The sequence below is a fragment of the Rhinolophus ferrumequinum genome, chromosome 10, assembly GCF_004115265.2.
Source record: "Rhinolophus ferrumequinum isolate MPI-CBG mRhiFer1 chromosome 10, mRhiFer1_v1.p, whole genome shotgun sequence".
Classification (NCBI taxonomy): domain Eukaryota; kingdom Metazoa; phylum Chordata; class Mammalia; order Chiroptera; family Rhinolophidae; genus Rhinolophus; species Rhinolophus ferrumequinum.
Window position 1 is genome coordinate 89,257,121 of NC_046293.1, and position 24,035 is coordinate 89,281,155.

The 24,035-nt window shown below is 37.5% G+C and overlaps 1 protein-coding gene across 16 annotated transcripts in view; it reads left to right on the forward strand.

Moving 5' to 3' along the window:
- The window catches only part of ERC1 (ELKS/RAB6-interacting/CAST family member 1), a 484,493-nt gene that overhangs the window by 266,752 nt on the left and 193,706 nt on the right, over window positions 1-24,035 (forward strand). For all 16 annotated transcript variants that reach the window (XM_033116427.1, XM_033116435.1, XM_033116434.1 and 13 more), the window contains one exon: window positions 19,874-20,034. In XM_033116427.1, coding sequence (XP_032972318.1) covers window positions 19,874-20,034 — 161 coding nt within the window. The remainder of the gene's footprint in view (window positions 1-19,873; window positions 20,035-24,035) is intronic.

Genomic DNA, 24,035 nt, shown 5'->3' on the forward strand with positions numbered 1-24,035 from the left:
GAGCAAGGGGATGTGGCAAAGCTGATGCCACCGTTTTCTGCTGTGACGATCTAAGTGGATGGTGGTAGTGTTTCCTGAACTGTGGGGAGCCTGGAGGAGGAAGAGTTAAGGTGGGGAGTCAGCTCTATGTGTGTTCAATTTGAAATGTCTATGCCCTCTTTCTCAGGAAGACGTCAGATAGGTAGTTGGATCTATGGATTTGGCTCAGAAGAATGCTCTGAGCTGAAAATATAAACTTGGGGAGGGAACGTATGGTTGGCTTTAACGTCGTGTTAGCCATTAACAGGATACAGCCTTCTTCCATTTAATCTGAAGTGCACATCAATTGAGAAGGTACCTGTTTACTCTCTACATTTCTGGGAACTAAGCTTTCAATGGGTCTGTAAATATGGGACTGGCTTATCACTAGAAAACGTGACACCCAGGAAGTATGTAGTATCTTACTCTTAATACAGTTACAAGGCTTGAGCTACTGACATTTTCCCTATCAATTACCAGTTAACTACCAGTCACCATGATAAGTACTTTCTTAATAGTAGTAATTAAACAATAAATTCTTAGATATATTTACTGTTCTCTGGACATAAAAAGAGTGTAAGTGTTCATGGGTCCTTTTCAGAAGAATGAGGAAAGGTTTGCATTTATTAAACTACATGTTCCCTCTGTTCGATGCAGTGTCTTCATCTTCACCTTATTCTCTTGTCTGGATAAATCCTCCTTCTCCTTCCATAAGCCTCTGACCTTCCAAGGCCAAGTTGTATGTCTCTCCATGGTTTTTATCAGCACCCTGTGCTACCGTGTTTCCCCGAAAATAAGACCTAGCCGGACCATCAGCTCTAATGCATCTTTTGGAGCAAACATTTAATATAAGACCTGGTGTTATGTTATGTTATGTTATGTTTGTTATGTTATGTTATGTTTGTTATGTTATGTTATGTTATGTTATACCCAGGCTTATATTATAGTAAAATAAGACCAGGTCTTACATTAATGTTTGCTCCAAAAGACGCATTAGAGCTGATGGTCCGGCTAGGTCTCATTTTCAGGGAAACACGGTGTTTGTTTTACAATGCTGTGTTATTACTTATCTGTTGTCTGTTACTTTGCCTGTCTGTCTCCTCAAATAGAATGTAAGCTCCTTGAGGACAGGGGCTGTGTCTTGTTTACTGTTATATCCTTAACACCTACCATGATGTCTGGCACATAGTGGCATTCAGTGAATCACACTGAGGTGTCACTGCTCATGTCCCTTCAGGGGGCAGACTGCCATTTCGTACCATTCTTGCCTTTTACCATTTCATATTTGTAGCTCCTTTCTCTCACCATGAGAAGCCTGGTTCCCAACAAGATCAATATGTTTACTCTTGCTCAGTTCACAATAAACATAAACTTGCTTCAGAATTACCACATCAATACCACTTTTAGCAATAAACCTACTATCCTATTAAGTCAAACTTAAGTTTTGTTTCCAATTCTGTTAGTCCTTTTATCTTCAGACTGAGGGTAGTGAAAGTACTGTAGCTAAAATTTACTTGGATTCTTTCCCATTTTTCTTTAATATGGTTGTTACTCATTTGACATACAGTTATTTGTTTCCGTTTATTTCCAACTTTGAAGTAAAAAAAAATCCTTGTTGATTTATTTAACCTTTGGCACTTTAATTATAATGTGTCCTGGTGTGGGCCTGTTTGAGTTCATCTTGTTTAGGACTTGCTGTGCTTCCTGACCTGGATGTCTGTTTCCTTCACCAGGTTGGTGAAGTTTTCAGCCATTATTTCTTTTACTAGATTTTCCCTTTCTCCCTCTCTTTTTCTTCTGGAACCCCCATGATTTGAATGTTGGTAGGCTTGATGTTGTCCCTAAGATCCTTTAAACTATCCTCGTTTTTTAAATTCTTTTTCTTTTCTGTTCTGTTTGGGTGATTTCCACTCCTTGTCTTCCAGCTCACTGACTCCTTCTTCTGCATCAGCTCGTCTGCTGTGATTCCCTCTAGTGTATTTTTCATTTCAGTTATTATAATCTTCACTTCTGACTGGTTCTTTTTTATGGTTTCTGTGTCTATGTTGAAGTTCTCATTGAGTTCATCTCTTCTCCAGAGTTCATTGAGCATCCTTAGAACAGTGTTTTGAACTCTGATAGATTGCTTGTCTATTTCATTTAATTATTTTTCTGGGTTTTTCTCCTGGTGTTTCATTTGGAACGTATTTCTCTGTCTCCTCCTTTTGGGTGCCTCTCTGTGTTTGTTTCTATGAATTAGGTGAAATAGCAATCTTTCCCGGTCGTGAAGGAGTAACTGTGTAGGCTAGGTATCTTTGGTGGGCCAACTGGAGCTGGAGCGTGTGTGGGCTGCAGAGTGTATGGGGATGTGCAAGCCTCACTGAGGCCTGGAGCTTCACTGGCAGGGGCAGGGCGAGGGCAGTCCCCGGGGGCAGGCTGGACCAGGTCTGCCTCAGCAGGCCAGCTGGAGCTGGAGCTGGAACGGGTGTAGCCTGCAGGGAATCCAGGGGGTAAGCTGAAGCGGGCACAGTCTCCAGCAAGGCCTAGGGAAAGCCACACCTGGGTAGTGGAAGCTGTGGTAGGGTGGGCGTGAAGCTGAGAAGAGTTCTGGGGACAAGTCATGCTGGCTGGTAGCTGGGGCTGGAGTCGGCTGCAGGGAGACAGCCTGGAGCTGTGGATAGAGCAGATGAGGGAGTCCCAGGGACAAGCAGCAGAACTGCTGTGGGCTTGGGCACACTGGGACGGCCTTGGCCTTTGGGGAGGGCACCTGGATCAAGCTCCTGCCCTTGCGATGAGGTGGGAGTGGGGGGAGGGGAGGACCACAGTGGGCTCTCCAGTGCCGGAGAGAGTTCCCGCAGCTCCCCTCCTGCTTGACAGATGCTCTAGGGATAGGACATGGATTTCCCTCCTCAACAGCCTAGGTGTCCTTTAAACCACTGTTTTTTTCCGCTCTGCCCAGGGCAGGTGAGTCCTCTCAGGCCCTTCTGGGTCCCTCCTGGCTGAGGGCAGTGTGTTGGGTTGGGGTGCCCAAGGTGCCCTGTCTCTGGCTCTCCTACCCCGTTCTGTGTGGTCTTGCTTCTGTGTGTCATGCAGAGCTGTTCAGTCAGCCCTCACTTCTTCTCTTTAGTGCTTGATTGTAAAGCGTGGTAACCAGGACGGAAAAATGAAATGTGCAGATCACTGTTATCCTTGACCTGTTCTTCAGGGGGAATAAAGGACTTAAAACTGTCTCCTAGGATGAATTGACAATACTCTAGCCCCGATCTTGTTAATCTTTCAGCTAGTGAGAGCGTGCTAAAAGTCTATGTAGCACCAAAGTCTTCAACTCTGAAATAACTGTAAGACATGTTCATAAAAATATGTAAAATTTTAAAACATTCTATAGAATAGATATAAAGTGTGGTCAAATTAGTATGAAAATCTTTTTGATCCTACTTTATTTTCTTCCAGTACGACTAATAATTCTGATCATTATTGGTAGATTGGACACTAGGTTTTTCAAGATTTGTCTCTCCCTGACTTAAAAAATAGATCTATAATGTTGTTATGAGTGTTTCATTTTATATAATGATGTAATGGGCTACCTTTATAGAATTTTTTTTAAAGTATCTCAAATCCTTTTCTTTACTTATCCTTGAAGTCTTAAACTGGTTTCTGTGTCAATAGTGATGGGGATTTTTGAGGTGAATCGCTAAGCACTCTAAAAGCCTTACAAATACAAACATGTTTCTCAGAACTGTATAGAATCATTCAGTCTTATAAAAAAAAAGTCCAGTTGTAAGTTAGCAATATAAACTGTGCTGTTAAAGTAGTTTACTGATTTCTGCAGAAGTCATCTTTTTTCGTCAATGCAAAGATTAAAGCTACTGTTGTTCAAAGGTATTTCATTTTAAAAAGTAAGATGTTATTATGTAACATTTTGTTGATAAACATAATGGAAAGTACATTTTTAATGTTCCAGGGATCCGAGGAGATGTGACAGTTACATTCTCAATCATTTTCTATTTGCCATTGTGTGATCATTTCAGTATTTAAATCAAGCTCTGTCAAGAGGAACCTAGTACGTTTCATTATAGACTCTTGCTATAATGTCAGTGAGTTTGAATCTCCTTTGTTATGGTGACTGGTTATGAAATCAGTCACTTGACAGACCCTGAAGTGAGACTGCTGGAAATACGTCATGTCTGCCTTCATGGTGACAGCTGGCTACAAAACAAACCCCACCAGAGCCATTCTGCAATTGACAAGGGACTTCAAAGGCCAACAGGGCTGCCACTTCAAAGCGAATTCTGCCATCTCTGGCTTGTTGAAAGAAGTTAAATGGCTGTACCCTGCCATCGCAGAAATCTCCATGTTTAGACTTCTCCTTCTTTTGATCTGAGAAAGATGTATGAAATAGGCTTTAAGCTAAAGGAATGATATAGTCAGTAGTAATGGCAACCCAATATTATTCTGCATTTCCATCCACTTATTAATGGAAATTACTCAAATATGGTCAAATCACAGCAAGTCTAAAAACTCAAATGTCTTAGAGAATAAATGTTCAAAAGAAGAGTTGAAACTCTGTATTAGCGTTGTAGTAACCATCTTCAAAATGTGGAATACGTCAGATGGTGGATAAAATGAAACTATCTATGTTTTTAAAACTCTCCTTCAATTTCTCCTTGTAATTTTTACCCCCTTTAGTATAATCAGATTCTGAGTGCTGACAATAAGAATGGGAGACAACTGAAATCTGTAATCTCAAGGCTGATTTACATTGTTGAAACTGACATTTCTCTATTTCTAGTAACTCTGTAGTTAAAATTTTAAACTACCTTGTATTATTTAAAATCTTGTTTCATTCAATTATGCTGGATACAATTGTGAAATAATTATCTTTGTAGTAGACAAACAAAAATAAGATGTTAGGGTTTTAATAAAAGATCAAAATACTAACAAGCATCTTCAAGAATAACAAGGAAAAGGCAGCAACGTGAATTCTTTTCGAAGACTGATAGCCCTAAAAGATCTCTTTGGAGCATCTTTGGTATACTTCAAAAAGAAAACAGAAAACTTTATAAAAATATGGCAGTAAAAATACGGAGATTTTATATGTTATATGAAATGAGAGTGAGGATTAGCTGGAACTTAAAATTACTATAACTCAATGGCATGCCCTTTTCTGAATTACATGTTTTCTTTGTCATTCTGTATATTATAGAAGAATAAGGCTAAGAATCCTTTGATTCTTTTGCTCTGATTTTCTATTTTCTTATTTCTTAAAAATCTTTCCTTACATAAAATAAAGTTGACTTGGCAGAAGCTTTTAGCCACTATAACTTCCTCTATTATTTTGCCAGATGGGGTCAGTAGACAACAACTAAAGGAATTCTGAAAGAAAACTGAAGCCCCCCAGGAAATAACCTCATGCGATTGTATAACCACAAAAATCTGTATTTACATGAGTAATTCGTAACAGTAGTTCTTAAAACAATGCATTTGTGTTTGTCCTTTTTGTTATAGTTTCTTTCTCTTGAAAATTTTTTTTGCTAAAACAGTTCATGATTATATTGTCCCAGAAATTTAGGAAATAATCTATGTCTCTGAATTTTGGCTTCATATTTTCTTTTTATTCAACAAAGGGATCACATCTATGTTTTCAAAAGTTATAATCAAATGAAAAAATTAACTGCAGTGGAAAAGAAATAAAGCCTTGGCACTAAAATTGAACCACAGAGATGAGTGCCAGAGTCTGTAGATACTGGTTTTCAAAGTAGACATGTTTATATACTTCTGTCTAAACTGAGTAACCACTACTTCCCTGGGAAGCACTCTTGGACTCTATGTGGCAGCTCTCTAACAGATGATACTTAGTTTGCTTGTAATGAGTTCTTGGGGTGTTTGGCCCTTATTCTGTTATCTCCTACTGAGAAGTTTGATAAACCAAGTTATTGACGATAGAGGCAGTCATCCAAGATATGGCTGAAGGTGAAGTCATGAGAACCAGATGGATTCCCACTGATTTTTATACGCAGTTTATGTTCTCCTTGACTGCACCTTCCTGGATGTTTTCAATGAAACATATTTTCCTAGAGAAATATGCACAGCAGGATTTACTCTGCACAACAGATAGTTTTTGTGTGTGGCATGTCTTAAGCTCTGTTTTGGCACTCACTTGTCCCTTCCTCTTATCTCCACAGTCTTTAATGAATAAAGAGGCAATAAGGGTTAGTGTAAAGTGCATTCAACCAGAAGTTAAGTGATGTGGATTCTATTTTCTCTTCTGTTTACTAGTGTGATTTAGGGTTTAAGTCCTGTGTTCTTTCTAAGCCTGTATAGCCTCATCTGTGTGAAGTAAATTATCATCCCCAAGTATTTTGGTGGCCTATAAAGGCAGTGTACAAATGTTAAGCCATATTATTATGGCCATAGGAATCATGCGCGTGCACGCGCGTGTGTGTGTACAGACACACACACTCACATGATGCTTATGAGTTCTGTCTTGGTATCCTTGGGTTGCAGACATTTAATTCCACCGTTTTACTTTTCTTCTTTGGCTAATAGTAAACTTTTGATGAGTTCAGATAACTTTCATTTGCCAGTATTCTGTTTGTAACCATTTTCCAGGGGTTATATTGAAATAATATTTTTCTCTACAAAAGCATATCTCTAATTAATGAATTCTGTTTACTTCTAGGTGACTGTTTGATTTATTTTTCATCAATGCAAATGAGGATAAAATTTTCAGTTAAAATGCCAGTAAACTTTTATTTTAATTGTTGAAAAGTTAAGGAAACAGTATGAAGTGTTTTATTCAAATTCTGCATATGATCTTCGAAAAAGGGCTCAAGATGTAAATGTTCTGTTTGCTGTCCATGAGTTTATGCTATTGGAGGGTATTGCTGTTTTCTGTAATAAAATGGAATTGATGTTTACTTCATGTGAAATGACCAAATAATTTCAACTAAGAAGGAAATTTCTCTCAAGACCTGGACAGCTCCTATAGCCATCCTAGCATGTACTTTGTCCTGTTAGCATGACTTCGCACCAATGCAGAAACAAATTTCTTTTCAGAAAAGAACTTACCAGAACTTGAGTTCATGTACAGTCTTGTCCTTCCATCTCTATTTGTATTTCTTTTCCTGAATTACTCATTTGTCACAAACCCTAAAGAAATATAAAGAGGTCTCAGACCCAGATGCAGAAGAGTGTAAAATGACGGTTGCCACATCATCGCTACTGCTGCTGAGAAAGAAAATGGGATATTATTTAGATTAGTTCTGTCCTTTCTTCCAGGAGTTAGAGAGGAACCATGGAGAGTTTATGTGGACCCAGGAAATAATTAATTTCTGTGTTACTTGATTCTGGTACAGCCTATTTGTTGCTGAAATAAGCAAATTATAGGAGACATTGATCAAATAACAATCTTCTGAAAAAAAATTGTTTTTAGTGCTTTAATTCAGATTTTTAGTTGTGATGCTATTTTACAAAAAAAAAACTTAAATAGAATTTACAGTGAGCTAAACATTAGCCCTTCTTACAGCCTCTTTCCAGCATCAATGACACGCGATGATGAGAGTCAGAGCAGCAAGGGACACTCGCTTTGCTTTCAAAGTGTAAACACACATTTTATTGATGTCTGATTGTTCAGGCTCCACCTAGGAATGATGAATGCTTATTACAGGATTTATCTACCCATGCTCTCTCAGTTGATTTAAAAAGAAAAGGAAAATTGAGATGGCTTGAAAAAGAAGCATTTCTTTCAAATTGTCGTGTTTCCACTCTTTTAAAATTTTTCTTCAGTTGAAGATTTGTTACCACAGCGTAATATTACTGGAAACTTAAAGGCAGTTGCCAGTGAAGGAATACAGCCAATCGCTGTGAATTTACCTCAGCTGCAAGTCAGTCTTCACTGCGTGGATACTTAACAAACCTCATGCTTTTATAGAACTACCCGGCATTGTTCAGTGTCCTGTGGGAACATCAGCCATATTTTGATGGTAAAAACATTTTGTAAATTCCTCACCCATGGAGCAGTCTACTTATTTAAAGTGTCATTTGTGGATTGTATTCATTCTCACAAACCTTTGGCAATGTTGACTTATTGCAGAAATGCAATAATATGTAAAAGTCATGAAATCTAGTGATTCCCAAAGTTGAATTGTGGAAATACAGTGTAGTGTTTTCTTCTTCAGTGCTGTATCTGTGACTCCTACTCATATTTGGGTCCTTCATAAAATCAGGACCAAGAGATAGCAATAGTACCTGAAATTCCTAAGTTTAATATACTGCTGAATGCAGAGGTATCTCAGGAATCACTCAGAATACTTTATTTTCAATACATGGAATAGAAAATTATCAGTACTATTATATAAGTCATATGCATTTAAATGGGGACTAAAAGAAAAATTTTAAATTCTTATTTTGGTAGCAACTGATTCATTTTGAAGTTATGGTACAGTGGCATCACTGCCACCCTCTTCAGAGAACCTACTGGAATTAATTTTACTGTGCCTCTTATCCTGGATTTCATCAGACGTACAAAAAATAAGCCCCCTGTCATCTGTGCTCTGCTGCACTTTCGTTCTGTATTACTCAGTATTCTTGCCTTCACCCAGCTCTCCACTTCTTCTTATCCCTTTTATATCTATCTCCCTACTACGTCACCAGACTTCACAAATCTTCATTCATTCATTAATAAATAGTCATTGAGTGTCTGCTTTGTGCCAGGCCCTAGCGTATACATTCTTAATTTCCTTCTTAAACCATCTTTCCTTGCCTGAAGTATTTCTCTGCCCAGGAAACTCCCAACAACCCTTTCTAATGACAAGTGAGTGTTTATTATGAGCCTTAGAGTTTGAGGTAGGACTCTCATCATTGTTTCCTGTTACACATTTAGGCTATTTGCTATTCCATCACATTCTTATTAGAAACCTTGCTTCTTCAAAGCTCATGTCATTCAGCTGTAGCATTGAAGCTTTTCATTGACTTTTGTTATCTTACTAACTTCAGAATCTACGTTAATAACCCGTTCGTTACTTTGTCCTCTCAGTTTCTTGACCAATGGTGGTTGCCTCCATTGACTCTTTATTCCAGATCCGGTATTCTAGACTTTGGTAATCTAGCACTGCCTCCAGCGTCACTCATTAAGCACCTTCCTCTCTAATCACAATTTCCTATCATTTTGGCTTTCTGTTCAAGTATTCCCACTACAATTATATTTCCACATTATTTGAACTTGTCTCTTTTCTTGTATCCTAATCCATTAGCACTGTCTTTGCTTATGTCTTTATTCAGCTTAGATTCCTTGGTCCATCATTTTACTAATTCTGATTTTAACATTCTCAATCTTCTTGCTCCTCTGTTTAGTCAGATCTCTTTGGTACCTTCCTGTTGTGGTGGTGATAAAAGCCAAAGTCCCTCCCACGGCCTGCAAGATCCTTCTCCATCTGACCCCTTCCTCCCTCTCCTGCCATATTTGCACCCTTCATCCCCTTATTCTCAGGGCTTGCGATACTTTGATCTTTTTTAATCTTCTCCTGTAGCTATGTGCTTTCCCACTTCAGGGCTATTGTACATGCTGGACTCGGAAGCTGGAATCCCCTTTTCCTCCCATTGGCTCCTGGACTTTCTTGGAGAAGCTTTCTCTAGGCCCCGAAAACATACACCACAGCTTCATGCTACTTATTCTATGGCATCCTGTAGCTTCTTGCATAACACTATCCAAAATTTATAATTACGTACTTAGGAATTTCATTGATTAATCGCTATATCTTTCTGTGGACTCTTAAGCTCAAAAGTGCTAGGGAAACATGTCTGTTTTGTTTTCTGTTATGCTTTCAATGCATCACACATGACTTCATACATGGTAGGAAATAAATATTTTGGAGGGGTAGGAGAGAAGGGAGAGAAAGGAAGGATAGAAAGATGCAAAAGTGGGCATGGAACACTCCCCAGAGTGACTCTTTAGATACAGTTGTGGAAAACTGTTTTAGGACGTTTTGAACACTGATAACATTGTAGCAAGTGGCATTAACTGGTAGATATTAGGTTGGTGCAAAAGTAATGCGGTTTAAAAGGTTAAAAATAATTGCAAAAACCGCAATTACTTTTGCACCAACCTAATACTATGGCGTCTGACTGCCTAGGTTGGAATCCTAGCTCAGCTTCCTTCAATGCGGCACGTAAACTCTAAAGCTGTTTCCTTTTCTGTAAAAATGAGGGTGATAATAATGCCTAGTACCTTATAGCATCATTGTGAGGATTTAGAGTACTTCAAAGTATTCCTGTAATATAAGTTGCTACTAGTATTATTATTGCAATAGCTATAGCTGTTCCATATTCATAAAGTACTATACTATTGGTATATATCTTATCAAAGAATTACCATGCATTAGCCAAAAGAACATATTGGGAAAAAGATTTCTAGTGTAAACGCTACGTAAAGCTCTGTTAGGAATTCTGTAAATGTAGGTGCTCATTGGTAGTGATTGTTAGATACCTTAAGGAGTTTGTGGGGGGGGGGGCGGGGGGTAGAGAGAGAGAGAGAGAAAACATTCTCACCAATACTTCAGAAATGCTTCTCAACTCAAGAGCTTCATAACCTTTTTTTAAATCGTAATTGTAAAACAGAGTAGGTCTTAATCTACAATTTCTTGAAATCAAGAAACTAGTGGACTTCTCAAATGAAAATCTGACTTACATGATGAATTCTTAACCTCTGGATAATTTTCTTTTTGTCCCGCTGTCTTTTTTTCCCAATTGTTTTTTCCCTCCCCGGTAGAGACTTTTGCCTTTTACTTTCCCAAGAAACTATAACAAGATTTTCCATACGCATCTTGGAAACTACAAAAAGTATTTCTCTCTCAGTTGTGGAATAGAAGAAGGTGGGAAACTTGAAGAGGCAGTCTCTGCCAGCACCTGAAGCACCCAACTGCTGTGCTTTCTTAAGGAAAATGGGTCTGTGGTAAAGTCATAATTTGTTCCCTTCTTATTTTGAGTAAAAGTTTATTAGCTTGTGATTTAAGCAAACCATCTGGTCCTGCGGGTGCTGCACACTGTCAAACCCTGTGCGTTCTCCTTAATGCGTTACTGGAGGCAGTTAAGTTACATACTTGAATCCCAGCTCTGGCCTGGGTTTTTTACGTCTTAAAACATATGCTTTTGAAAATTGTACTATGACCTGGAGCGCATTTTTAAATTGTGGAGAATTGCTTCATTGTTTAGTGTGGTATATATCTCTTCTTTTCCTCTACTCAGCTTTCATTACTCAGTGATTGTACCCCAAACTATACAACTGCTGGTGGTAGGCATGTGATGAAATAGATATCCAAACAGAGATAGTGGAATGTGTTCTCCAGGATTGCAAAAACACAACAGGAAGTGTGAAGTATTTCAATTTGGCCTTGAAACTCTTTCCCTGTCTTGGAGCCAGAGCGCCAATCAGGTATTTAGTTGGAAATCCTCATTTATGGTACCATTCTTGCCTTAAATACATGCTTTCAAACCTTTTTGGATTATGTCTGATCTGAGGTAGAAATACCTTGAGGGCCTGGCACTCAAATGGATGGGGAAATTAAGCAATCTTTAAGAAAATTACATTTTACTAGCAGGCAAAATTCTGTAAGTGAAATACTGGAATGAAAAGTAAAACGTGACCATAAACATGGCAGACCAGACAAATGCTGGGAAAATAGCTTCAGAGGAATAACTGAAGGTGGTCAATAAAATATGCATTCATAAGTTGGCAAGAAAGTAAGACATTCTCATGTCGGGATGAATAGACAGGGAATTCAGAGATAAATACTTGATAAGCTGTTGAACTTGAACACCTCTTTTTGTGTATTGGCTGCCCAAAAGTAAAGGTCCGTGGCAGCCCAAGGTAGAGAATCTAATAGGCAACCAATCCTTCCCCTCTCCTCAAAGAAGTATTCACAGTACCCAAAATTGGTCCTTGGAAAACACTAAGAAAGTTGACTGGCATTTGGTGAGACTAAAAGAGAAAAAGAAAGAAGGCACGGTGAGTAATTTTTGGAATGATAAAGGGCTTATAGCTACAAGTCCTGCAGATAGTAAAAAGATACAAATGTCTTTGCCAGTACATTAGAAAATTTAGACTAAATGAATAAATGCCAAGAAAAAATGGAACTTAGCAAAACTAGCTAAGTATGAAAATGATAACTTGGAAAAAAAATGAGTCAATAATAAATTTTTTTCCCACAAACTTCAAGCCCAGGGAGTTATACTGATGATTTCTAATAAACATACGAGGAGCAAATAATTTCGGTCTTACAGAAACTGTTCCAGAAAATAAAAAAAAGGAGGGAACAAGTAATCACCAACATATTTTGTAAGGCCAGTATAACTTGATTTCAAAACCTGACAAAGTTAATACAGGAAAGGAGAAGTTTAGGCCTGTCTCAACCATAAACATAAATGTAAAATTCCTAAACAAAATATTGCCAATCAAGAATTAATGTATGTGAATAGAAAAATATGCTTGAAGAAGTTTAGTTTTCTCAAGAGTTTAAGATTGGTATTACTAGAAAACTAATTATTGTGGTCTAAAAGATGATAGGAAAAAGTCATGATCATCTCAAGAAATGCAGAACATTTATATTAATTTATAATTTAAAATATTCTTAACTAGCTAGCAATAGAAGGGAGTTTCCTTAATCTAATAAAGGACTTACTTTTGGAAAAAACTTTTAAGCATTCCTTTTAAGATCAGGAATAGAACAGAATGCATGGTGTCATTCTAGAAATAAATATAAAGATTGGAAGGAAAGAGAAGACTATCATTCAGCTATGACATGGTTGTCTACATAGTAAATAAAAAATGTGTACATAAAAGCATTTCAAAAGGCTGCTAGATACAGTATCAATATACAGAAATCAGTTGCATTTCTACAACTTGTATCAGAATTTTTTAAAAAGATACTATGTACTATAACATTTAAAAAGCATATAAAGTATCAAAGAATATATACCATCAGAATGTTTAAGATTTTTATGGGGAAAATTATAAAACTTTTTGAAAGATATTGAAATCCTAAATATATACCTCTTTCATGAACTGTTCTAGAACAGAGTTTGGAACATGAGTAAACTCAAATGTTTTTTGTAGAAATTCAAGAATAGCTAAAGTGCTCTTGAAAACAGGAGACTGTTAGATATCAAGCCTTATAAAGCTATAATAATTAGGACAATGTGGTTTTGGTGCAGCAATAGGCAAACCAGCAGACCATAATAGAAAGCACAGAAATGTACTTGATGAATGTCAAAGGTGAAGATAGAATGGATTTTCAATAAATAGCATTGAGACTGGAAAATCCCAGTGGGGAAAATGAAATTGTATCACTATCTCACACCATACACAAAAATCAATTCTAGGTTGCTTGAAGACTAAATGTGAAATAAAATCCTTTAAAACTCTTGGAAAGCTTCTCAGTCAGGTATTGTATTACAAATAATCACAAAATAACAGTAGCCAATTGTGATGGTTAATTTTATGTGTCCACTTGACTGGGCCACACTGGTGCCCAGATATATCTGATCATACTGTTCTGTAGAATAGAGTCTGGTGTTTCTGTAAGGATGTTTCCAGATGAGATTAATGTTTTAAGGCAATAGACTTGAGTAAAGCAGACTGCCCTTCCTCACGTGGGGCGCTCTTGTCCTGTTCGGCGCAAGCCTTCCAGTCAGTTGAAGGCCTGAGTAGAACAAAAAGGATTCCTGTCTCCTGAGAAAGAGTAAATCCTGCCCGATGGTGTTCCAGTGGGGCCTCAGCTTTTGCCTGCCTCTGGGCTGCAACTGAGACATCGGCTCTTCCTGGGTCTGGAGCCGGCCAGCTTTTGCGCTGTGTTCCACCATCGGCTTTCTGGGGTCTCCAGCTTGCCTGCTCACTCTGCAGATCTCGGCACTTGTCAGCCATCATCATGTGAGCCAATTCCCTATTAAAAATATATTTTATGGTATGTATTATAGATCATATATATGTTATAGGTTAATTAATGTATTGTAGTTAATTATGTTAATCAATGTAACAGTACTGTATTTCATTTGTAAGGGAAACAATCAGCAGGATTTATATTGAACATAGTGTGTGTGTGTGTGTGTTTGCATATACATACACATGTACTTTATTCAATATATGTCCTGTTGCTTCTGTTCTCTGGAGCACCCTTATTGACACACAAATAATCATAAACATTTATTTCTCAGTCACGTAGACTGGAGGGTTAGCATGGTTGGCTGGGCTTTAGGTGCTGACTGGCCACGCTCCACATGGCTTAGTCTGGGACCCACCTGAGAGGCAGCAGCTACTCAGTTGTTTTCTTGGCGGTGGTGGAAATGCAACCTAATCACACATTGCAAGCCTCATCGTGTGTCTGGTCTGCTCAAAGCAAGTCACGTAGCGAAGCCAAAATGTAGGGTCAAAGAAGTGTACTCTGCTCATCAGGAGGCCATGGCAGGGACTTGGACATACTGTTACTGTAGAGAAATGAATAGTTGGGACCGCTAATTCAGTCTACGCCTGAAGGCAACGTAAAAGGGGGAAATGGCGTATGGTCTTGGATATGGGAAAGGATTTCCTAAACGATGTGAAACTCACAAATCCTAACATAGATACTTAATACAGTTGATTATATTAGTTTAACATATTTCTGATCAACAAAATACATCAGATTGAATGGAACACATAAGCCACAAACTGGGAAAAGAGATTCGCTACACCTACAATTGATGAAAGGTTGGTATTTAGAACGTGTTTAAACATTTCCGTGTTTAAAACTCCTCCCAGTCAACAAGAATAAGAAAAAGAAGCTCAAGGTGGGTGAGGTACAGAGGTTTCTCTCAGCGTTTCAAGGAAGAAGCAGCACAAATGGTCCCGAAGCAAATGAAACGTATTGAGCTTCACTGATTTTGTTGAAATGATAAAAATCTGGGAAAAGACTGAGAAATTTATAATGAAAAAATTAGGCTCTTGCCATCTAAACCCACTAAGCAATGCTATTACTGAAAGTGAGACACCGCTGTGTGTCTCTTTGGGTGATGTTATCTGAAGTACACAGCCTTACAGATGGAGTAGTATTGTCAAAAAGACAAAATATCAAACCTGAATCTACCAAAGTCTTTAGATACACCTTTCGTTTATAGGAAACACGAGAACAAGAGGAACAGCATAAATAGCACCATGAAAAAACTTTTTTAAAAAGTCAACTGAATCCAAATTGTGGGGTTTTTGTATACGACAAGTGACACATTTTTGTCAAGAAGTTAATAGCATAGGAAATTTAAAATGTGAAAGAACAGGGCAGTTTCCCAGACATCTTTCGTTCAAAAGAATATTCTTTTCTCACTGAATTACTTTGACTTTTCTCAAAAATCAGTTGACCATAAAAGTTAGTGTTGATTTCAGACTCTCAATTCGTTTCTATTGATCTCTTGATCGTCCTTATGTCAGTACCACCCTGAAGCTTCGTAGTAAGTTTAGAAGTCTAGAAGTATGAGTCCTCCGACTTATTTTTCTTTTTCAAGAATACTTTTGTTATTCTGGCTCCTTTTCATTTTCATATGAATTTTAGGATCAGCTTCTCAATTTCTTCTCCAAAAATAAATTTAAAAAGGCGCTAGAGTTTTTATAGGAATCACATTGAATCTGTAGCTCAATTTGGGGAGTATTCCATCTTAACAATATTAAAGTCTTTCAATCCATGAACTTGATGTCTTTCCATTTACATAAGTCTTTAATTTCTGCCAACAGTCTTCTGTAATTTCCAATCTATATGTCTTGCATTTCTTTTGTTAAACTTATACTTAGGTATTTTCTTCTTTTTAATGCTATTTTAAATGGAGTTATTTTCTTAATTTCCTTTTTGGATTGTTCATTGCTTATTATGGATGGATAAACAGTTGATTTTTGTGTGACGATCTTATATCCTGCAACCTTGTGTACTTGTTTATTATAATTTTTTTAGTGGATTTTTTAGGGTTTTTCTCTATAGAAGATCATGTCATCTTCAACTAGAGAAAGTTTTGTGTTCCTTTCCAATGTAGATGCCTTTTAATCTTTTGTGTGGCCTAATTTTCATGGGTGGCTGTTATCTCTAGTACAATATTAAATAGAAGTGATGAGAACGGACATCTTGGTCTGGTTCTTGGTCCTGATCTTAGAGGGAAACCATTCAGTCTTTCATCATTAAAGATTATGTTAGCTGTGGGGTTTTCATAGATGCCCTCTATCAGATTGAAGAAGTTCTTCTGTCTCTAGTTAGTTTTTACCATGAAAGTTTGTTGGAAATTGTCAAATGCTTTTCTGCATTTATTGAAATGATCATGTGGTTATTGTCCTAATGTTCTATTACTATGGTTTATTACATTGATTTTTATATGTTAAACTAACTTTGAATTGTGAGGGTAAGTTCCAGTTTTTATGTCTTGCTAAGTTTGGTTTTCTAGTATTTTTTGCATCCTTATCCTTAAAGGATATTCCTCTTTCTTTTTTTCTTTTTTATGATGTGTTTTTCTGGTTTTGTTATCATTGTCTCTGTGTCACGATCCCTATTTGCCATTATCCCTGTTTCTGCTTTCTGGCATAAGATATACAAAGTTCATCATCTTTTGTACATTTCTTGGTCCAAATCTGGAATCAGCCACTCATTTAGTGGGAAACCATAATCTGTATGCAATAGCACTCAGTACTGTTGGTTGTCATTGCTCTTATCTCCTGCGTGATTATGCTCATGGTTCTGGAATATACACATATATAGGTGTTTTAGTCTTTGTTCTGGAATATGCACATATGGTGGACCCTTTTTCATATGCATGAAAAAAACATAATGTTGGATGAAAGAAGAAAGAAGATTCCATTTATACAATGTTCATAAATTGATAAAACTAAGCAGTGATGTATTTCAGAATATATTCATCAGATACAAAAATAAAGAAATGCAAGGGAATAAGTAACACAAATTAAGAATGGTAATTACCTATCACAGGGTGACTTGGGGGATACATTTGGATAACTGACTTATAAAGGTGGTGAGTAAATAGATGTATGTTTTGCTCTTGGTTTTGGAATGTGTATATATTCCTCCTTTATGAAATTTAAAGTTGGTTATGTGCAATATAAAGTCGTGTTAAATTATTTTTCGTATAATTTGTAAGTACTCTTTAAATAATTTCTGATCTTTTGCCAAATAGGCCAAAAGTACCTTCCTGTCATGACTGTTGCAGTCCTTCTATTTATAGTGTGGGTCAGTTGGATATCCACATTCATAAAAATGAATTTTGATCATTACAGTGTATTCAAATATCAGTTGCCTATATATTGTAGATCTACATGTGGAACATGTAATCAATAAACGATTTAGAAGTAAAAATAGAAGAATATCTACATGATCTTGAGGTAGACAGAATTTTCTTTAGTGTACAAAAAGCTCTGAACATAAAGGGAAAAAGTAGTTAAACTCCATTAAAATTAAAAACTTCTATGTATCAAAAGTGCCTTCAGTAAATTTCACTGTCCTTACCAAGTGGAATACCATGCAGTTAGGAAAATTGCAGAAATATGATTATACCCAACAACATGGATGAATCTCACAGACATAGCAATGAGTGAAAAAAAACCTATACTTAAAATTATATACTGTGTAATTTCATTCGTATGAAGTTAAAACAAATAGGCAAAACTAACCTGGAGTGTAAGAATAATAGTTACTCTTTACCTGGAAAGGGCGTAGAAGGGAGGTTTGTGGGATTCCAGTAATGTTCTGTGTATTACTCTGTGTGCTGATTGCATAAGTGTATTCATTTTGAGAAAATTCTTCAAGTTGTACATTTATTATTTGTGTGTTTTTCTGTACTTATGTCGTATGTCAATAAAACTTTACCAAAAAGTTTAGATATTGAGTATGTATACAGTGGGCTTCCTTTTGTGTAGAAAAAAGAGGAATAGGCTATTTATCCATGCGTGCTTATGTACGAGTATGGACAAAATATCCCTCCAAGTTACATAAAAAACTAATACCGTGACTTGCCTGGGATAGTGAAAGACAGGATGGGAGGGAGATGTTTTGAGTTATGTTTAAAGTAAGTTCATAAAAGATGGACCCACCCCATACTTTATTAGAGCTTCTGTAAACGATGTCGCCCATTCCTGATGTTGTGTCATAAGAACTTACTTTGGAGTATCATTTCATTTCAGTTTGCGATAAGATTTTACATGAATTAAATTGATAAAATGGAATCATCTTTGTTGGCAGTTTTCCAAAGGGCAGACAGTGACACATGTTTCTGTGAAGATTGCAGATATGCGGATGCATATCCGAGGAGATCTGCCTAATAATAGATATTTTCACAGCCGCTGGGACTGTGAGGGTGCCGATGGCTGAGAACATTAAGTTGATCACTTCTGAAAAGATTCGCAAAGGAAAGTCATTCAGGTGCCCAAAACCATTAAAATGGATGTGTTTTCGCTGTTACCAATCAACATAGAGACGTTGGTTCAGTAGGAAACACTGACATCCAGGTGTCTGTTAACACCTGAGTTGTCACACTGCAGTGTTGACTCCAGGCTGCTCTCGGGTTTAGATTCACACAAATGGCTCTTCTGTAGGCGTCAGTGCATGGCAGACCCCATAGCTCTACCTACACTCACCTCTACCTCTGAAAACGTTTATTGCCACCAAAATTATTTCTGGGCAAGCAGCAACCTGACATAAACTCTTGTGGTTGGTGTAGTTGGATGGTTGATTTATCTGGTTGAGGTTAGTTTTGGAAAACAGGTATATTTTGCTTCTGAATTAAAATGAACATGTTTATTTAAATAATATGATTTGGGACCACCCAGAGTAAGTAGAAATGATTGTAAAGTACATTTCTTGCTCTTAGTTTCATGTGTTTCAGCATTTTGTCTTTTCTCTGTCTGGTTATGTATACAGAGGGTGCCAAAAAATGTATACACATTTTAAGAAAGGAAAAAACTTAAAATTGTAATACTCAATATATACTGATAACAAAAGATGAATACAAGTCACGTTTGACTTCTGCAGTTACAAGAGGTGCTCAAAGTGGTTACCATCAGCGTCCACTTGTATACCGGAGGTGCCAAAAAAATGTATACACATGACTTGCTTTCATCTTTTGTTATTGGTATACATTGAGTATTACAATTTTAATACACACTTTTTTTTCTTTCTTAAAATGTGTATACATTTTTTTGGCACTCTAGTGTGGGCATGCTCTCTCTCTCTCTCTCTCTCTCTCTCTATATATATATATATATATATATTTTTTTTTCTTCCTACCTTCCTTGAAAAAACTCTACCTACCTGCCTTTACAGCAAGAAATTATCTGATGAATTCTAGCTGTTTCTTTAAAAAGAAATTCTTTTTAATGGTGTAAACAGAAAAATGATTTATGTTTTTACTAAATCTGTTATTAGTCAAGTTTGTCTCTTATCTCCTAAAATCCTTCCATAAGTATTTATTATGATTTTGTTCTTTATATTTTTATCTGTGTTATATTGTTATTTCCATGGAAATTTCTGTACCTTTCCAAATAAATTCCTTAAAAGGGATTGTCTGTGGCAAAGGGTGACTTCTTAAACTCATCTGTCCTTGTGTTTATCAAAAAATAAATGAAGTTCTTTCTGACTTAAACTGAAAAGAATTACAGTGGAGGGATGATCAGAGATTTATTTCATTATCTGCTATATCTTCTTGATACATATGTCCTATCCAGAAAGATTACAGAATTTTGGGTGTGCGTGTGTGTGTGTGTGTGTGTGTGTGTATTCAATTTTATGGACCCAGGAGTTGTCCACTGTCCAGTCCTCCGACTTTAATTTATCAAGATGCTCACTTTTTCTCTTTTCCCTATTTATCACAGGTGGAGGAGTTACTGATGGCCATGGAGAAAGTAAAGCAGGAACTAGAGTCCATGAAAGCAAAGCTGTCCTCTACTCAGCAATCTCTGGCAGAAAAAGAAACTCATTTGACCAATCTTCGGGCAGAGAGAAGGAAACACTTAGAGGAAGTTCTGGAGATGAAGTAAGTGTTTTATCTTACTCTTCACACATGTGCGTGGTAGAAGCACTTTTCCTCAGCGCTTTTGTTTCCAGCCCTGTTTATACCCCGACACACTCAGCCTGCTCATTTTAATGCCCACTTGTATTTCTTACTCCCTAAAACAAATTTGGAACAAATCCTGGTCAAATAGAATTATTTTTGACTCCTCTTCTTTGAATTTTAAAGTTCTCTAGAGTGTAAGTATTTGTATCCAATTGCATCTCTGAAATTTCTGAAACCTTCTGGAAAGTTTAGGCAAATTGTTGAGCTTATTGAGAGAGAACTGTTGGTCCTGAGGTTATCTGATGGCTAGGCAATTTTTGTAAATATTTTTTATTATAAACATTTCCAAAGGTGCACAAAGGTAGAGACAATAATGTAATGAACCCCCATGTGCCTAGCCCCATATTGAACAAATAACATTTTGCCATACATGCCAGGCAATTTTTACAAAATTTTTACAAAATTATGGCTTCCTGACATAATAATCGGTGGTGAAGCATGTATACATCTGCTTGTACATAATAGATACTTCTTTTTCTTCTTTGTGACTTTGAAAAGTTCTGGTTTCCTTCTCTCCAGAATAAGTACATCTTTTTTGAAAGTCCAGTGTATCCTCTCCTTTACTGTTACCAACCTTACCGTTACCTAATCGTACTACTCACCTTTTACTGACACCAGCCATGTCCTGGAAACCCTCAGTTACCTTTACCTCAACAGTTATCTGTATCTTTTTGTTTCTCTTCTGCCTCAGAGGACATATTCTTTGTCCTTTATAAGGCTAGCTTCCTATCTCTGACAGATTTTAAGCACTCGTCCTTCCTCTGCAGTCTTTTTCTTTTCTTTTCTTTTTTTTATTGGGGAAGGGGAACAGGACTTTTATTGGGGAACAGTGTGTACTTCCAGGACTTTTTCCAAGTCAAGTTGTTGTCCTTTCAATCTTAGTTCTGGAGGGCACAGCTCAACTGCAGGTCCAGTTGCCATTGTTAGTTGCAGGGGGCACAGCCCACCATCCCTTGCGGGGAGTCGAACCGGCAACCTTGTGGTTGAGAGCCTGCGCTCCAACCAACTGAGCCTTCTAGGAGCTCAGCAGCAGCTCAGTTCAAGGTGTTGTGTTCAATCTTAGTTGCAGGGGGCGCTGCCCACCATCCCTTGAGGGACTCGAATCGGCAACCTTGTGGTTGAGAGGACGTGCTCCAACCAACTGAGCCATCCGGGAGCTCAGCAGCAGCTCAGCTCAAGATGCCGTGTTCAATCTTAGTTGCAGGGGGCGCTGCCCACCCTCCCTTGCGGAAGTCGAGGAGTCCAATCGGCAACCTTGTGGTTGAGAGCCCACTGGCCCATGTGGGAATCGAACTGGCAGCCTTCGGTTTTAGGAGCATGGAGCTCCAACCACCTGAACCACCGGGCCAGCCCATTCCTCTGTAGTCTTCCTCTACTAATTTTTTCTCAGTAATCCTTGATCCCTTTCTGTTAGTTACTTCTCTGCATAAATCTGCAGTCTCAGCCCAGCTAGCGCCTTCTGCTAATATTACCTCTTATTTTCTGCTACTTTGAGCTATCAGTAAATGTGACTACTAGCACTGTAGAGCCACAGAGGATCTTGCCATGATATCCTTGGTATGGACTTTCATGGGACATGACTATTGTGATGTCATGATAGCAACCCAGGAAATGAGGAAGCTCATGTTGAGTTGTTACCTGCTTATGCATTATTAGGCCACAGTGCAAGGTTAAGAGACTGTAACCTTTCAGAGAAGAATACAGATGATGTGTCCCTGGAAATGATGAATATTTGAAGCCGGAAATAGATTGATATGCTGGGGGATTAGGGAGAGGTTAGGGTTCTGAATAACATCATGAGAAAAACGTTTGCAAATATGTTTCTTAGGAGCAAGTTAGTGAAAGAGGTGTAAGACAAGTTTTTTGTCACTGGTGGTAAAATTCAAAGCTTGAAATTTTGGAGATGAAATAGCAGAGAAAACTCTTGGGTGTAATAAAGAGTAAAATCATTTGCTTTCAAGAGGTCTGAGAACCATTCCTAGAACATGGTAAAAGGTAAGAGTTGAAAAGAAAATTAAGTCAGGGCTTAAAGTAATTAAGAAATTGTAAGAAGGATGGATATAATTTTTTTAGGGGGGAAGGTATCATATGTGATTCTCCTAAGCAGAAGCACGACCTGCTGAGACAACAATATGTAAGTTTTGTTTTGTTTTCTCTATGTACCAATATCTTGACTTGTCAGCTCTTTCCCACTCAGTTCAAATGTCTAGATATAGCAAAATAGTGGTGTATTTGTATATGAATTCTCCTTTATTATTAGGACTTCGAAAAGATACGAAGTAGTATTTTAAAGAATGCTTGGCTCTAAATCATGAAAAGGGAATAGTGTGTAATTTTTTTTTCGTGCCACAGTTGCTTCCGTTGCCAACCTGGGTTGGAGATAACACTCATGAAAAATTTTGTGATTGGCCAAACTCATTTGAGTAAGATCACAGTAAGGCATGGGATGAGTAATAAAGAATATAGAGAAATTTATATAAGTGTTACAGAAATTTAAAAAACAAACATTAAATAAAAGTTCTAGAAATAAAGTGTGAAAACCTGACTCTGGCAGAGGACTTACATCTTAAATCACCTTCTTCAGTTGCTTAGGATGTATTACTGTGGCATCATGATGTTCTTACATCAGATTTTCTATACATTTTGTGTCATTCAGATTTACCAACTTGAAGTTTGGAAGTCGTCCTTGGCTTTAATTTGCACTTAAATTTCCCCTTGTTGTTGTCTTTCATTTTCAATCTTAGTAGAATGGTTGTTTTAATACCTTCCTTTCAATAATTATCTCAGCACTTTGGGCCTAATCCTCTATCCAAATACTCGTTGAGAGAGTGGTGATTCTTAATCCATCGTCTCTGTTTACACTTCCCTGTGGACCAACCCACGGAGTTCTTCCAAGCGTGGGAGCAGCCGTGATTCTGTTCTTTTTATCTAAACAGTGAATTGAAACCCCTGTATTTTTTTTACTGTGGATTTTTAAAGTTTGGCATACGAATATAATGATTCATAAATCCTCAGTTGAAAACTATACAGTTAACCTAAGTGTAATTATACACAAAACACTACTAAGGATGTAATTGTGGGTTCTGATACAGTGAACTTTCGATCCCTTTTTACTGTGTAGCTGATGGAGAATAGACGTTCTTCTGCTGTATTTGGGACTCCTCTCCATCTGTTGAACCAGTTGTGCTAATCATGTGTCCAGGGTTGGGGATGTCCCCGTTTCTACAACTTTGCTCAGAATTCACTTCATAATGTTGGCAAGTTGTAAGTTTACTCCCTCCAAGTAGTTCTGCGTGATATCTGCTTGTAGTTACTTATGGCAACTATTAGGAACATACTTCTCGGAATAAAAGAGGCTGAGTCTGAATCCTGACTCTGCCGCTTATCAACTCTATGACTTCACAAGTTGTTTAACCTCTCTATGCCTCAGTCTCCTCATTTCTAAAGTGGCAATAATAAGTGTTCGTGCTTCATAGAGTTTTCATGACAATAAAATAAGAAATTATTAACATACAGAACTGAGAACAGTGCCTGGCATAGGAAGCACTTAATAGTGGGTATTATTTGTTTGTAGAAGTATTTTCTGGTGATGATTTACAAGCAAACAAAATTATTTAAGCAAAATTTAAAAGGAGAAGGGCAGTATCCTACCTGTGGCTACTGCGGTGATAATCAGACTCTTCACTCTGCAGTCATGGCAGGACCCACTGTACTTTCAGTGTTTGCATTGTTTAATTATTGGTCATTGAACACGTCAAAGACTTGTGCATTGTGCAAAAGAGACCGAAACATGCATGTATGTGATTCTGAGTCTAGAATAAGAAGTTCTTCCCGAGGAAAAGGCATTTCGCCCATTTGTACAGAGAGTTCTTTAACAAAGAACTAGAATAATCTCGTTTTCTAGAATAATCCTGACCGAG